Source organism: Humulus lupulus, chromosome 5 (genome assembly GCF_963169125.1).
Source record: "Humulus lupulus chromosome 5, drHumLupu1.1, whole genome shotgun sequence".
Taxonomy (NCBI): domain Eukaryota; kingdom Viridiplantae; phylum Streptophyta; class Magnoliopsida; order Rosales; family Cannabaceae; genus Humulus; species Humulus lupulus.
In genome coordinates this window covers 93,476,112-93,489,019 of record NC_084797.1, presented here as the reverse complement: position 1 = coordinate 93,489,019, position 12,908 = coordinate 93,476,112, and the positions used below count along the sequence as shown (strand labels likewise).

The window sequence follows — 12,908 nt, the reverse complement described above, 5'->3', positions numbered from 1 at the left end:
TGAGGAAGTCGACGAAGTATTGGTCAAGGGGAAGGAAGGCCCCTGCATTTAAGTGCTCATCGCTCCAGGCTACAAAGTCGTCCTGGAGTGGCGCGCAGCTCCGTTCCCCCTCATATGGAGGTCGAGCAATGAGGACGCCATACCCAACCTCAATATTATGGGACAACATTATCTTGTTGACCCTCCCTTGGGTTGTGATCTTGGAGACAATTCTCTCTGCCTCAAAGAATGCATCAGGTCCGACCACTACCTCCTCCTCCACCACGGGGCCAAACTGAGGGATAGGGGATTCGGAGGCGACCTGTTTTCCCTTGTTGTCTTGTTGAGACGAGGAGCCACATGTACTCTTCTTGGATACGCCTTTCTTGGGTGCCATTAGGTTGCCTAGCGAACAAGTACGACGAGTCACTTAATAGGCGACCTAACATTTTATAAAGATAAAGGCAAGGAATTGCACGCGCTACCTATGCTAGGCGCCTAGGTTTCCCAGCAAACCCCTGGTATTTAGGGATCCGTGTGTCAAAAAATCCGGCCATTACTGACCGAGGGAGGGCAGTTTAAAGAAAAGCCACCAAAGAAAGCGTGTTCCCAAGCAACCCAATTTTTGAACCCTAACCTTTCAACTTCTATGCACCAAATGGGTATTTTCTAAAAGTTACCCAATTCTACCCAGAAAATATCCTATGTCATAAGTTCCGCAACATTAGGAGAAGTTCAAAGTCTTTTGTATAACCCTAAAGTTGAAATCTATGTGCCAAAAACCAAGAAGGCGCCCTAATATCGTCTACGGTGAAGCATAAAGAAAAATGGCAAGTAAAATATAGAAATTTATAAAGAAAGAACCCATTAGGCATGTTATGACTTACAGTAAGATCGTTGATGCAAGAGGTGTGCTTCGTACGGATTTGGAAAACTCACTCTGGGACAGCTGAACGGCCGGATCTTCAGAAGATTTTGGGTTCAGGGGGTTTTTGAAAGTTCTTTTCTCTGAAAAAGAAGAAGGTGTGAGAACACAGAAGGTAGAAGATGAAGAAGAAATTTTTTGAATGAAAGGTGGTAAGCTGTAGGATTGACATGTCCCTTTTTATACGTAAAAGGCATAAAACAATGTGGGCCGTCCGATCAAGCCAGCTCAAGACCCAAGGATAGTGTTTCGAAAGACGAAACGGCGGCAAAAAGTTGGCCAGGCCTTTAATGCAACCCTCAAAACCCGAACAGATGCCAATCGTAGCGTTCCACGTGTCCAGTACTCGAGTAATGGGCAAGCCTGGGTAATCACGATGGAAGTTTAAAAGTCTCCGCCGTGTAAGTCAGAAGATGGCATCATAGAACACGAGCAGGGAATTGGGGGGCAAATATACGTCCTAAAATTCAGCATGAGTCTTTTATCCAGCTCGGATACAGCTGGCAAGCCAAGAATTGTAATAGATGATCCACAAGTCCATATTCCCTCTGTAAAGGCAGCACAACTCCCCAGGTATATAGCACGAGCTGTTGAATACAAAGCAATAGGCATGAACTGAAAATGTTTATAAAGCATAGCATCCAAGATACGAGCTGGCGCTGCACTCAGCTCAGGGTACACTAGAGATCTACCGCATCGTTGGATCTTTATAAACCTGGATACGTTATATAGACGTGCATGGTCAGACATAACATGTCCGCCAATCCCTGAAATCCTGAACACGTAATATAATCATGCATGATTAGACATCGCATGTCTGAATTATCCCTGAAGACCCATGATCAGTTTTACCTAATGATTAGACCATACCTTAGGATAAATTGTAATAATTATAATTAGTGTGAGACAGGTCTTACTAGGGATTTGATTCACGTGATGACCGCAGTGCCTATCCGATCCATGAATTTTCTCTATAAATACTAAGACCTTGGATAGGGAGAGGGTGTGTGGTTATTTGTAATACAAAAACTCTGTCAAAATTTAGAGAGAAAAATAGTAATAATACAGACTCGTGGACTAGGTAGATTTTAACCCTTGAACCACGTAAAAAGACGAGTGTTCTTAATATTTTTTTTCTAGTGTTGTTAAGCATCATTTTCTTATTATGGTTTATCATTAAGCACTAATCCATCTCATCTATTTTCATAATTCAGTGTTGGCAAAAAACCGCATCAACACAACTCATCATTCAAATTGGCATAAAATTCCTTAACTATCCGAGGCACAAACCCATCAAATTCAGACAAAGATTGTAACCAACCCATTTCCTCTAAAGTAAATAAGACCCCAAAAACACGATGAGGAGAAAAAAGGAAATTTCGTTCACTAATAAAGTGACGATGCTCATAAAATTACATATTTTTCTCATTACTATTAAAACGGAAAGTAAGAGAATGAGCTTTGAAAGAATCTGAAGTACGGACTGGGCCACCCTTTTGTTTACTGAGTTTGGTAGTCAATTCGGGAAATACCAATGGAGTTGTGCCCTTTGGGTCAGAGGCAACAGGAGTGGTTTCTGATGGGTCTTCTTCAGATTCAGTCTCCTCCTCCAAATCTTCAAGAGGAACTGTCTCAGGAACTATCTCCTTCTGAGACTTCACAGATTTGGAGGTAGAACCACGACCTTGGGTCTTCATGGTTGCTAAGAGAGAAACAAATGAACACACAAAGAACAAAACCCTAAACACTTTGGTTATAAGTGAGAGAGAAAAACAAGAAATCATTTAGAATGAAACAGCCAATGGGAAGCCAAATATATAGAGTATTCGGTGCACAAATGAGGCAAGTTCGAAAATGGGTAACCAAAAATGGGTAACCGAATTTAATGTGATAAATACCAAAATATCTCCTTTTAAAATAAAAAATTCTTTCACACCTCAAAATTGGAAACTTTTTGCATGATTTTGAATATAATGAGATAAAACAAATAAATTGCATCAATTAGTTTTTCAAACTTGATTTTTTTTTTAAGTACATGGTCAAAAACAGATTTTATTTTATTTTTATTTAAGAAAAAAAAATTGCCGAAAATAAAAAGTAAATTGGCATACCATATGTGTCCATGTAAATGCCAAGTCATGTTTGTTGACGGTGAAATCTCGTCAACGAAATCAGAACAGAAAACTCAAAGATAAGTATGAAGATATTTAGATTTAGATAAAAACTTAGAATCAGCTTAAGGAAAGGTAAAACACATATCAACAATGGAGTAAGCCTGTGTATGTTGCTCAATAGCCTGAGTATACAATGAGTTTTTCCCACCCCTTTTCTGGAGGGGCAATGATCTATTTATACTGGAGCTCTAATGGCTCCTCATACATTGTGGTCCCAGGGGACAAGACTGTACATAGGTACATTGTCTGGGTAGTGGCACAGGTCGTGGTGGAGCAGAAAGTCATGGTGTCGGCCTGGTATGTGGTCAGAGGTGTGCACATAGTGCTTCCACTCTCTGTACCAATCTGTACCTTCACCACGTGCATGATATAGATGCCAGGGTCACGCTTCTGTCCTCATCATGGCCATACATCCTGCACCCGTACACGTACGGGTACTTTGTATCTGATGAATATGTTGGTGTGTGGCACCTTGGGGGACCGCGGGACCATGGTGGTGTGAGGCCCTTGCACATGGGTGTGTGAGGCCCTTGCACATGGGTGCGCGGGGCCTTGATGCCCAGGTGCATGAGGCCCTTGGTGCGTGGCCGAGGGGTGTTTAGTGGAGGCCATGTCTCGCAAGGCCCCTAGGGGCGCGATACGCTTTAGGGGGACGCGTGACCATGAGTGCACGAGGCCCTTGGTGCGTGGCCGAGGGGTGTTTAGTGGAGGCCATGTCTCGTGAGGCCCCTAGGGGGGGTGAGACGCTTTAGGGGGCCGCGTGACCATGAGTGCACGAGGCCCTTGCGTATGGGTACACGAGGCCCTTGGTGCGTGGCCGAGGGATGTTTAGTGGAGGCCATGTCTCGCGAGGCCCCTAAGGGGGGTGAGATGCTTTAGGGGGCCGCATGACCATGAGTGCGCGAGGCCTTGATGCCCAGGTGTGTGAGGCTGTTGGTGCAAGGCACCTAGGTGCGCAGGGGCATGACATCTTGCGAGACCCTTTGGTGCACGGGGGCGTGATGTCTTGCGAGGCACTTGGGTGCGCGAGGGCATGGCGTCCCGCAAAGCGCCAGGTGCGTGGTAAGTGGGCGAGGTTTGGCGAGGCATGGAGTGTCTCACTGCGCATGACCTGGAGAACCTCGCCACGCAAGGTTGGGCGAGGCTTGGTGCGCCTCGCTGTGCGAGACTGGGCGCGGCAGGGTGAGGCTTGGAGCGCCTCGCTGCGCGAGGCTGGACGAGGCTGGCCAAGGCATGGAGGGCCTCGCTACGCAAGGCTAGGTGACGCCTGGCCGAGGCACGGAGGGCCTCGCTATGCGAGGCTGGGTGTGGCATAGTGCGCCTCGCTACGCAAGGCTAGGTGACGCCTGGCCGAGGCACGGATGGCCGCGCTACGCGAGGCTGGGTGTGGCATAGTGCGAGACACCCTTCTAGGCATGAGACCCATCCGAGGCTTGAAACACCTTGATGGCGCGAGGCCATTGGCCTAGGGAAATGCTCACCTCTAATTTCCATACTTCCATCAAGGAAAGCTTTAAGAAAAATTATTCCATATTCACAAGACCCATAGGTCCGAGCTCAATAGCATGAATACCCAACCTTTAACCACGTAGCATAACCAGGGACCAGAGGTTTTTTCCTTGGTCAATTTTTTGGCATCCACAATGTTCAAGAGAAACAAGATAACAAATTTTAAGTATTAATATCAGATAGTGCTTTATGGGAAATTTTCAACTGTTTTCCCAATTGACATGATTCACACTTACCAAGTGACTCTTTACCCAGCTTGGGTATACCACGGATGAGACCTGCATTAGCAATCTTTTTCAAGTTTTTGAAATTTATATGTCCAAGTTTTTCATGCCACAAATCAGTATTATTAAAACTTGATGATGACACATGACATGTGAACTTTTGTGTGAGTGTGTAACAATTATCCAAAGAACAAGAACCTCACCACTTTGATTTACAACATTACACTCATCATGTGAAAAATTAACAAGAAAACCTTGGTCACAAATTTGGCTTATGCTAATTAAGTTGGCTTTCAGCCCATCAACAAGAAGCACATTTTTCGGTTTTGGTAACCCTTCAATGTTTAGAGTATATTTACCTAAAATATTTCCTGTCATTCCATCCCCGAATGTAACTACTCCACACTTCAAGGATTTGAAGTTGGTGAGTATGTTGGCATTACATGTCATATGTCTTGAACAACCACTATCAAAGTACCATGAACTAGATGCATGTATTTTATGACAGGTAAAGGTAGCCAAGCAAACAGAGTTATTTTTCTTGACCCATATTGTTTTTATTTTGAATTTCTTTTGGTTAAGAATTTATTCATGCTACCAAAGTGTTTAACATAATTATTTTTAAACAAATTCAACAGTGAAAAATACTCAGGTCTTATGTGTCCTTTCATCCCACAAAAATGACAAAATGGTACAAATTGTCCAATATTTCTCTTCGGAGAAATTTTCTTTAGTTGTAGATCTGTTGGAACAGATGACAACTGCGTGGTCTCTAAAGAGTTACTTGTTCCTGCAAAACGGTTAGTTGTCACAACAGTCGAATAATTCATGAATTTTACAAAAACCGTTTTTCTTGAGGATTCAGATCCATTAGATCCTAATCTACTGTAATCACCAGTCTTTTTTCCTACAGAGAGAATATCATTCAAAATTCCAGATCTTGGATTAAGAATTTTGACACATTTTTGCATAAAATCAATTTCTTTACTCAAAGAATTAATTTCATCATTTTTGGAAGCAATAATCATCTCAAGTTCTTCAATTTTTTCAACAAATTTTTTATTATTACTAGCTATTAATCGATTCTCAGAGCAAACTTTCAGCCATTGATCATAGATTATTTTATAAGACTCTTTCAATGACTCCTCATCTAAGTCAGAATCATCAGAGTCAATGTCAGAATTATCATTATTCTGAACAGAATTATTAAGGCATAATAAATCCTTGTAATCAACGAAATAAAAAACCATACCTTTGTGAACAGAGGTTAAGGCAACACTATTGTCTTCCTCATCACTCTGTTCAGAGTCTTGATCACTCCAAGTGGCTGCCATGAATTTCTTTTTCTTTAAGGTATTTGCACCCTCAGATTGAATGTGTCCAAATCCTTCACATTTCTTGCACTAAATACCATTTTTATTAGTCTCAAAGGGTTTAGAAAAATTACCTTCTGGGTTTTTGGATATGGCCTTTTGGTTTCTCAATTTCTTTATGTACTTTTGAAAAAATTTTGTTAACAAAGCCATCTCATCATCCGAACTTTCCTTCTTTTCCCTAGAAGATTTCAAGGCAATAGATTTCTCCTTGATCTCTTCTATTTACTTTTTTGTCTAATTTGTTGATTTAGTTCAAAAGTTCGGAGTGAACCCATTAATTCTTCTACTTTTATTTTGTCCAGATCTTTTGCTTCTTCAATTTCAGTTAGCTTAGTCTGAAACCTGTCAGGGAGAATTCTAATAATTTTTCGAACCAAAACATTCTCTTCAAGTTTCTCACCAAGAGAAAAATATTCGTTAGCAATATCTGACAATTTCTCATAAAATTCAGTGAGGGTTTCATTTTCATTCATTTTCAAACTTTCAAATTTTGTTGTGAGCATAACAAGCCTAGAACGCTTGACATCAGTAGTTCCTTCAAATTAGGTTTGAAGGATTTGCCAAGCATCTTTGGCCGAAACACATGAAGAAATAAATTTAATGTAACATTCACCAACACCATTAAAAATAGCATGTAATACTTTATTATTGTAACTGGACAATTTATCTTTAGCATCAGTCCAATCAAGTTCAAATTTTACCTTAGTTACATCATTGCTTTCTGCTGGAGGACTCCAACCACTCAAAACAGCTCTCCAACCCTTTTCATCTTGATATTTGATGAAGGCTCTCATTCTAACTTTCCAATATGGATGGTTCGAATCATTGAGTAAAAAGGGGCGAGTTATGGAGCCTCCTTCTGTGAAAAAGACATTGCAAGAACAAGAACAACAAACGAAATAAACCAAGATCACACTAAAAAATAAGTGACCCGCTCTGATACCAATTGAAATTTTGTTTTTAGTGATTACCAAATTAATTAAACCATGTGAATTAATTAAAGTGCGGAATGGTAATTAAATGTTTAAATAGATTTCAGTTCTGTCGGGACAGAATCTGAACTTGTCACGACAGAAACTTAACACAGTAAAAAAACAGTGCAAAAACAATAAAAAACACAACATATTTTTACAAGGTTCAGAAACCCTTTCGGATAACCTACTCCTTGGGGCCACACCCAGAGAATAAACCAATTAATAAAGAATCACAAGGTACAAAATATTAACTTAAACAAACAAAACTCCCTCTTGAGATTTGTCGCAACTTTATTGTACTTTTCTTTACTTATCTGGTCTGATTGAAATGCTCAACCACTTGAACTTCCTTCAATGGCCAGCGAGTGCTTGCATCCTCCCGACGCAAGGCTTGTAAAAATCCTCTCCCGAAGACTATAAAAGTTGTGTTCAAATTACAATGTGTATTCACTTATGAACGTGGTATAAACTCACCACAAAAACTAAACACTCATTTTTTTCAAAAGATCACGTGAATACTATGATCTTGAATACAAATAAAGAACTCTCACAAATATTACAAAACACCCACAAATTATTCATCTAAGAGATTACTTTTTCTCAAAACCTTAGAGACCTATTTATAGAGTCAATTTCGTGCTCATAAAGGCTGAGAAAGAATCTCCTAATAAAGGCAAGAATATTTGAAGATATTCTTGATTGATGAAGAATTGTCTTTTTTAGAAGATGTTGATCCGATAGATACGATCTTGGTGGGGACAGCTAATAACTGTGTCAGATCAAAATTCTCAAGATGAAAATAATGATTAATTATATCAAAAGTTCAGTTTCCAAAATTTTAATATCTTGAGATGCACGAAAATTTAAAGTCAAATATTTCATAAACAAATTGAGTAAGTATTGAATATTTGCTTTAAATAAACAAGATACATCTTTCCTTTATAATTATATTATGATAAAATCAAGCTAAAAAAGGAATCTAAATAATCCGAAAATCACAAGAAAGGGAAAGTGATATTTTGAAAATCACAAGAAAGGGAAAGTAAAAATGATCTTTTAAATAAAAAGATATTTCTATAAAATATGAATATTTTAGATTTTGCAATATGAAATAAAATTACTCATCTATTTTTTAGATCAAACACTAGTCTTATCAACATATCAACAATATTAATATGTCAGCCAACAATAATTTTTTATTCTAAGAAATTGCTTGACTGCAACGAGACATGTGATGAGTACTCTTCAAGTGAACAATCCAAGAGAGATCATTCACCACCACCATGGGCGGACCCAGCTAATGACTAGCACCACCACCATGGGCGGACCCAGCTAATGACTAGTATGTGAATTTTCATTGTTAAAAATAGTAAACAAAGAAACGTGACCCATGTGATTCGAACCTAGGACCTCCAAGAGAGTGTGAGAGTCAAATTTGCCATCCCACCAATTGCATTCTATAAAATAAATAATCAAAACTAATATTTAATTACATGTAAACATATTTTTAGCACTAAAATAAAAAGAATTACAAAGTCCCACATTGTTTTTGGAGTTAAAGTTTATCTAATTTTCAACTATGTAATCACCAAATTCGGTTTTAGCTTATCAAAAATACTTCTTTAAAACTTTTGTAGTTTTTAACAAGTGTAGTTTTTATTTTTTTTAGTTAATTTTAAATTATTATAATGATCTAAAAAAATTGTAGTAGAAGAATTATTGGGATTCACTCATCACTTGAAGAAGAGATATCTCTTCAGGTATGTATGTGTAATTATATAAAAATAAAATTGTATCTCTATATTTATTTGATATTTTTATCAATATAAATGTGTATTTATGAATACAAATTATGTAAGAAATGTATGTGTGATTGTTCATAAAAAAAATTGTCCTATAATTATTTGTTATTTTCATCAATATAAATGTGTAATTTATAAATACAAATTATGTAAAAAAAATTGTTCTATATTTACTTGATAATTGTATTGATATAAATGTGTAATTACATGTATGCATAAGAATACAAATTATATATAAAAATTTGTGCTATATTTATTTGATATTTTTAATTAATATAAATGTGTGTACTTGCATATATAGCATACACATGGATACAAATTATATAAACTTGATATTTTATAGTTATATTTGACACAGATATGGAATTTTTTTATAAAAGAGCTTCAAATATGTCACATTTTCCTGAGGTGGAGGTAGACAATTCAAAAAGACAAAAAGTTTCAATTATATAACATTTTCCTGAAGTAGATTTTGATAATTAAAAAAAATTGTTCTTCAAGTTCAATTGATATGACTAATCTTCCTACCGATCCTGGGTTGCGACCACCAATTTCCAATTACCACCCAAATATTCAAGATGAAATTCATTGACATTATCTACAACAAGGGCCTTGTCAACCAAGAAGTCATGAATTTCCTAAGAAATTCTATGGAGCAAAGGAACGTCGATTCAACATTGCATGGTTTGATCAATTTTCTACTTGGTTGGAATATAGCATAAGTAAGAATTCTACATTTTGTCTGTGTTGCTATCTTTTTAAATCAAGCTTTAGAAAACAAGCTGGTGGCAACACAGTTGTTAGTGAGGGTTTTTCAAATTGGAAGAAAATGAGCCTACTTGAAGCCCATGTCGGAAATCACAATAGTATTCATTACAAGTGTTACAAAAAATGTGAAGCTTTAATGGATAGTGTTATCCCCATTTCCTGTCAGGGTTTTGGGCCCTCGCCCTGGCCCACGGTCAGAGGGACCGGTTCGGTATTTGGGCCTGGTCTGAGGACTACGGACTGGGCCTGTGTAGAATGGTCCGGGACGTTCCTCCGGGTTCATGTTCAGCTTGAACGGTCCCGGCACTGTCCGGAGTGCCCCGGACCATCGCGGCCATCGCGTCTCGGTCCCGGGCCCAGAATGGTCCGGGCCCGAAGTAAACGCAGCGGGCCAAAGGTAAACGAACCTGGACCGCTTCATCCCTAGGCTATGGGTCAGGCGTCCAGGACACTGAAGCCGCCTCATTTCGCGTGGGTCTTGTCCCCCCACTTTTCACCTGCAGAAAGGGTCACCTTGGGATTATCTGCTGGCATGTCAGGACTGCGCAGCCAAGTACTCTGACCGGTCTTGTCCCCTGAATCGGCCTCGTGATTCGAAGTGGTCAGAGCCAAAGTGTCGTTTTGTCGGGAGAATGCTTGCATCTCAGGGCAACTAATTGGGCCTGAGCTGGTTTGGGTTTGGTGTTCTGTATATCTTTTTACCTCGGGCCTCCACTAGGAAGGCCCCTTGTGCACATTCCCCAGATGGGTCCGGGTCAGGCCCGGCCCAAACCTGGTATCCCCCTCGTCCTATAAATATAAGTTGTAATGCAACGTAGAAGGGGGGAGAAGGCAGAAACTCTGCTCAAATACAGTTAAACAACTCCATTGTAAAAGCTTATCCTAGCTCTAATACAGACTTATATACAGACTCGTGGACTAAGGCTAGTTAACGCCCCAACCACGTAAAAATCTTGTGTCGATCTTCCATTCTCATTATTATTATCAGTAAATATCCTTCTTTAAGATAGTTGCCGAAAATCTCGGTTAACAGATAGAAAACAACAAATTGAACACATTTTTTTTTAAAGAAGAACATCAAAGATTGAATAAGTTACTATGTTCGATTAATTGCTTCAGTTGATTGTATTCGCTTTCTTGTACGACAAGGTATTGCATTTCGTGGTCATGATGAGTCCCAAGAGTCTAATAATCAAGGTAACTTTCTCAAACTTCTAACGTTTCTTGCTAATCATAACGAGGAAGTTAGAGCTGTTGCTTTAAAAAATGCTCCTGTGAATCTTAAACTGACTTTGCCAAAGATTCAAAAGGACATTGTAAACGCTTTTGCTATGGAAACAATTAATGTTATTATTAGAGATATGGGAGATGTTGTTTTTCTATTTTAGTTGATGAATCTCGTGATGTATCCATAAAGGAACAAATGGTCGTAATGTGGACAAGAGAGGGTGTATGATTGAGTGATTCATCAGTATTGAACATGTTCCTAATACCCTGCGATCTCATTAAAGATAGCAATTGATAAGTTGTTTTCAAAGCCCGGGTTGAGCATATCTAAATTACGAGGGCAAGGGTATGATGGAGCTAGTAACATGAGTGGAGAGTTTAATGGTTTGAAAAGTATTATCATGAAGGAGAATGAATGTTGTTTTGCTCATCAACTACAATTAGCACTCCTGGGTGTGGCAAAGAAACATGATTTAATAGGTATTTTCCTTTTTATTCATGTTCTACTAATACTTGTTTCATAAACAATTTCTATATATAACGACTTATATTTTTATGAAAAAATAGGTACTTTTCTCACCGTAGTGTCTAATGTGGTGAATGTTGTTGGAGCCTCATCTAAGCGTCGTGACATTCTCCGGGAAAAACAAGCTCTCAAAGTCATCGAAGCCTTAAAAGGTGGAGAACTTTTGAGTGGAAGAGGCCAAAATCAAGAAAGTGGAATTAAGCGTCCATGTGATACACGTTGGGGATCACACTTTGGTACTGTTATACCCAAAAATTGGAGATCAATAACGTGGCAATAAAGATGACAAAATGCATCCTAGGAGACTCAAGAAAGTGGTCTTAGGAGACCCCAAGGAGAAAGTGGTCCTAGGAGACCCCAAGGAGTATGTGGTCCTAGGAGACCCCAAGGAGTATGTGGTCCTAGGAGACCTCAAGGGTGTGTCCGAGGTAAGCCTCCCAAGGTTTCCTAAGTGTTGGCTCGAAAGTGTCCAAGGTAAGTAGCTAAGGAGGAGGAGTCCCATGCAAGTCAAGAATGAAGACTTAGATTTTGACAAGGAGAGCCTACATAATGTCCGATCGGACATAGTTGGGAGATGCTAAAGGAGAGTGCCTCAGACTTGTCCAAGGAGAGATGCCAAGGAGGATGCCTCGGACCACCTTGGTCCGAGGAGAAGGCCACAAGGTCCGAAGGGACCTTGAATGGAGGGGGTATGCTCGGACTTGTCCGAGGAGAGAAACAAGAGAGAAGGATGCCTCGGACCACCTTGGTCTGAGGAGAGCCAAGCTTGTATCACCTTGGTCCAAGGAAAGCTTGAAGGAGTAATCAACATGCACGTGAGGCTACATCAAAGTCCCCAGAGCGACTCTAGCAAGAATTGGTCTAGGCACCCAGGAATCTCTCACTCCTCACTCAAATTGAGGAATCAGTTGTATTTTAAACATTTATTGTAATATAAATATAAGATGAATAATAAAATATCCCTATTGAAAGGGGATATCAGTTGAAGATCCCAGGCCTATAAATAGAGAGCTTATGGGATAAGAGAGGGGCTTCTGCCGCTTCTTCTTTCTAGAGAGAGAAAATTGGGTCTGTGTATTCTAGAGAGAGAAAGTGCTGATATTTGAGAGAACTCTTGTATTTTCACAATCTGTACTGAAGAAACTCAGTTGGCTCAGTCCATCTGATCTTGAGTATAGATCTATAAATTACAACTCTAAGTGGATTAGGCTATTACCGACAATCGGGGCTGAACCACTATAAAAATCCTGTGTGTTATTTACTTTTCTTGTTTATACCGTCTGTTGTCGTTTAAATTCTCTTGAAGGTTTGTCGTATTTGACGTTCTCACATCGTTGGCTAAAAACGCAGTCAACAGGTACTTTGGTAAGCTTTACTATCATGTTTTCATCTATTATTGATGTGCTTAAGGAAATTACAAATGA

At 39.4% G+C, this 12,908-nt stretch overlaps 1 protein-coding gene across 1 annotated transcript; it reads left to right on the top strand.

Annotated features, from left to right (window-relative positions):
* Nucleotides 1-5,499: 5,499 nt before the first annotated feature.
* On the top strand, nucleotides 5,500-12,908 carry LOC133779301 (uncharacterized). The gene is made up of 5 exons (XM_062219277.1): nucleotides 5,500-5,611; nucleotides 10,851-11,104; nucleotides 11,243-11,438; nucleotides 11,526-11,720; nucleotides 12,895-12,908. Exons 1-5 carry the CDS (start codon nucleotides 5,500-5,502, stop codon nucleotides 12,906-12,908), a joined length of 771 nt encoding a protein of 256 aa, XP_062075261.1.

Bases quoted from the DNA above. Each gene is read 5' to 3' on its own strand.
- LOC133779301 (XM_062219277.1), top strand. From the start codon at position 5,500: ATGGTACAAATTGTCCAATATTTCTCTTCGGAGAAATTTTCTTTAGTT. The intron at 5,612-10,850 runs GTTAGTTGTCAC...TAATTGCTTCAG, and splicing joins TTACTTGTTCCTGCAAAACG to TTGATTGTATTCGCTTTCTT. The intron at 11,439-11,525 runs GTATTTTCCTTT...ATGAAAAAATAG, and splicing joins AAAGAAACATGATTTAATAG to GTACTTTTCTCACCGTAGTG.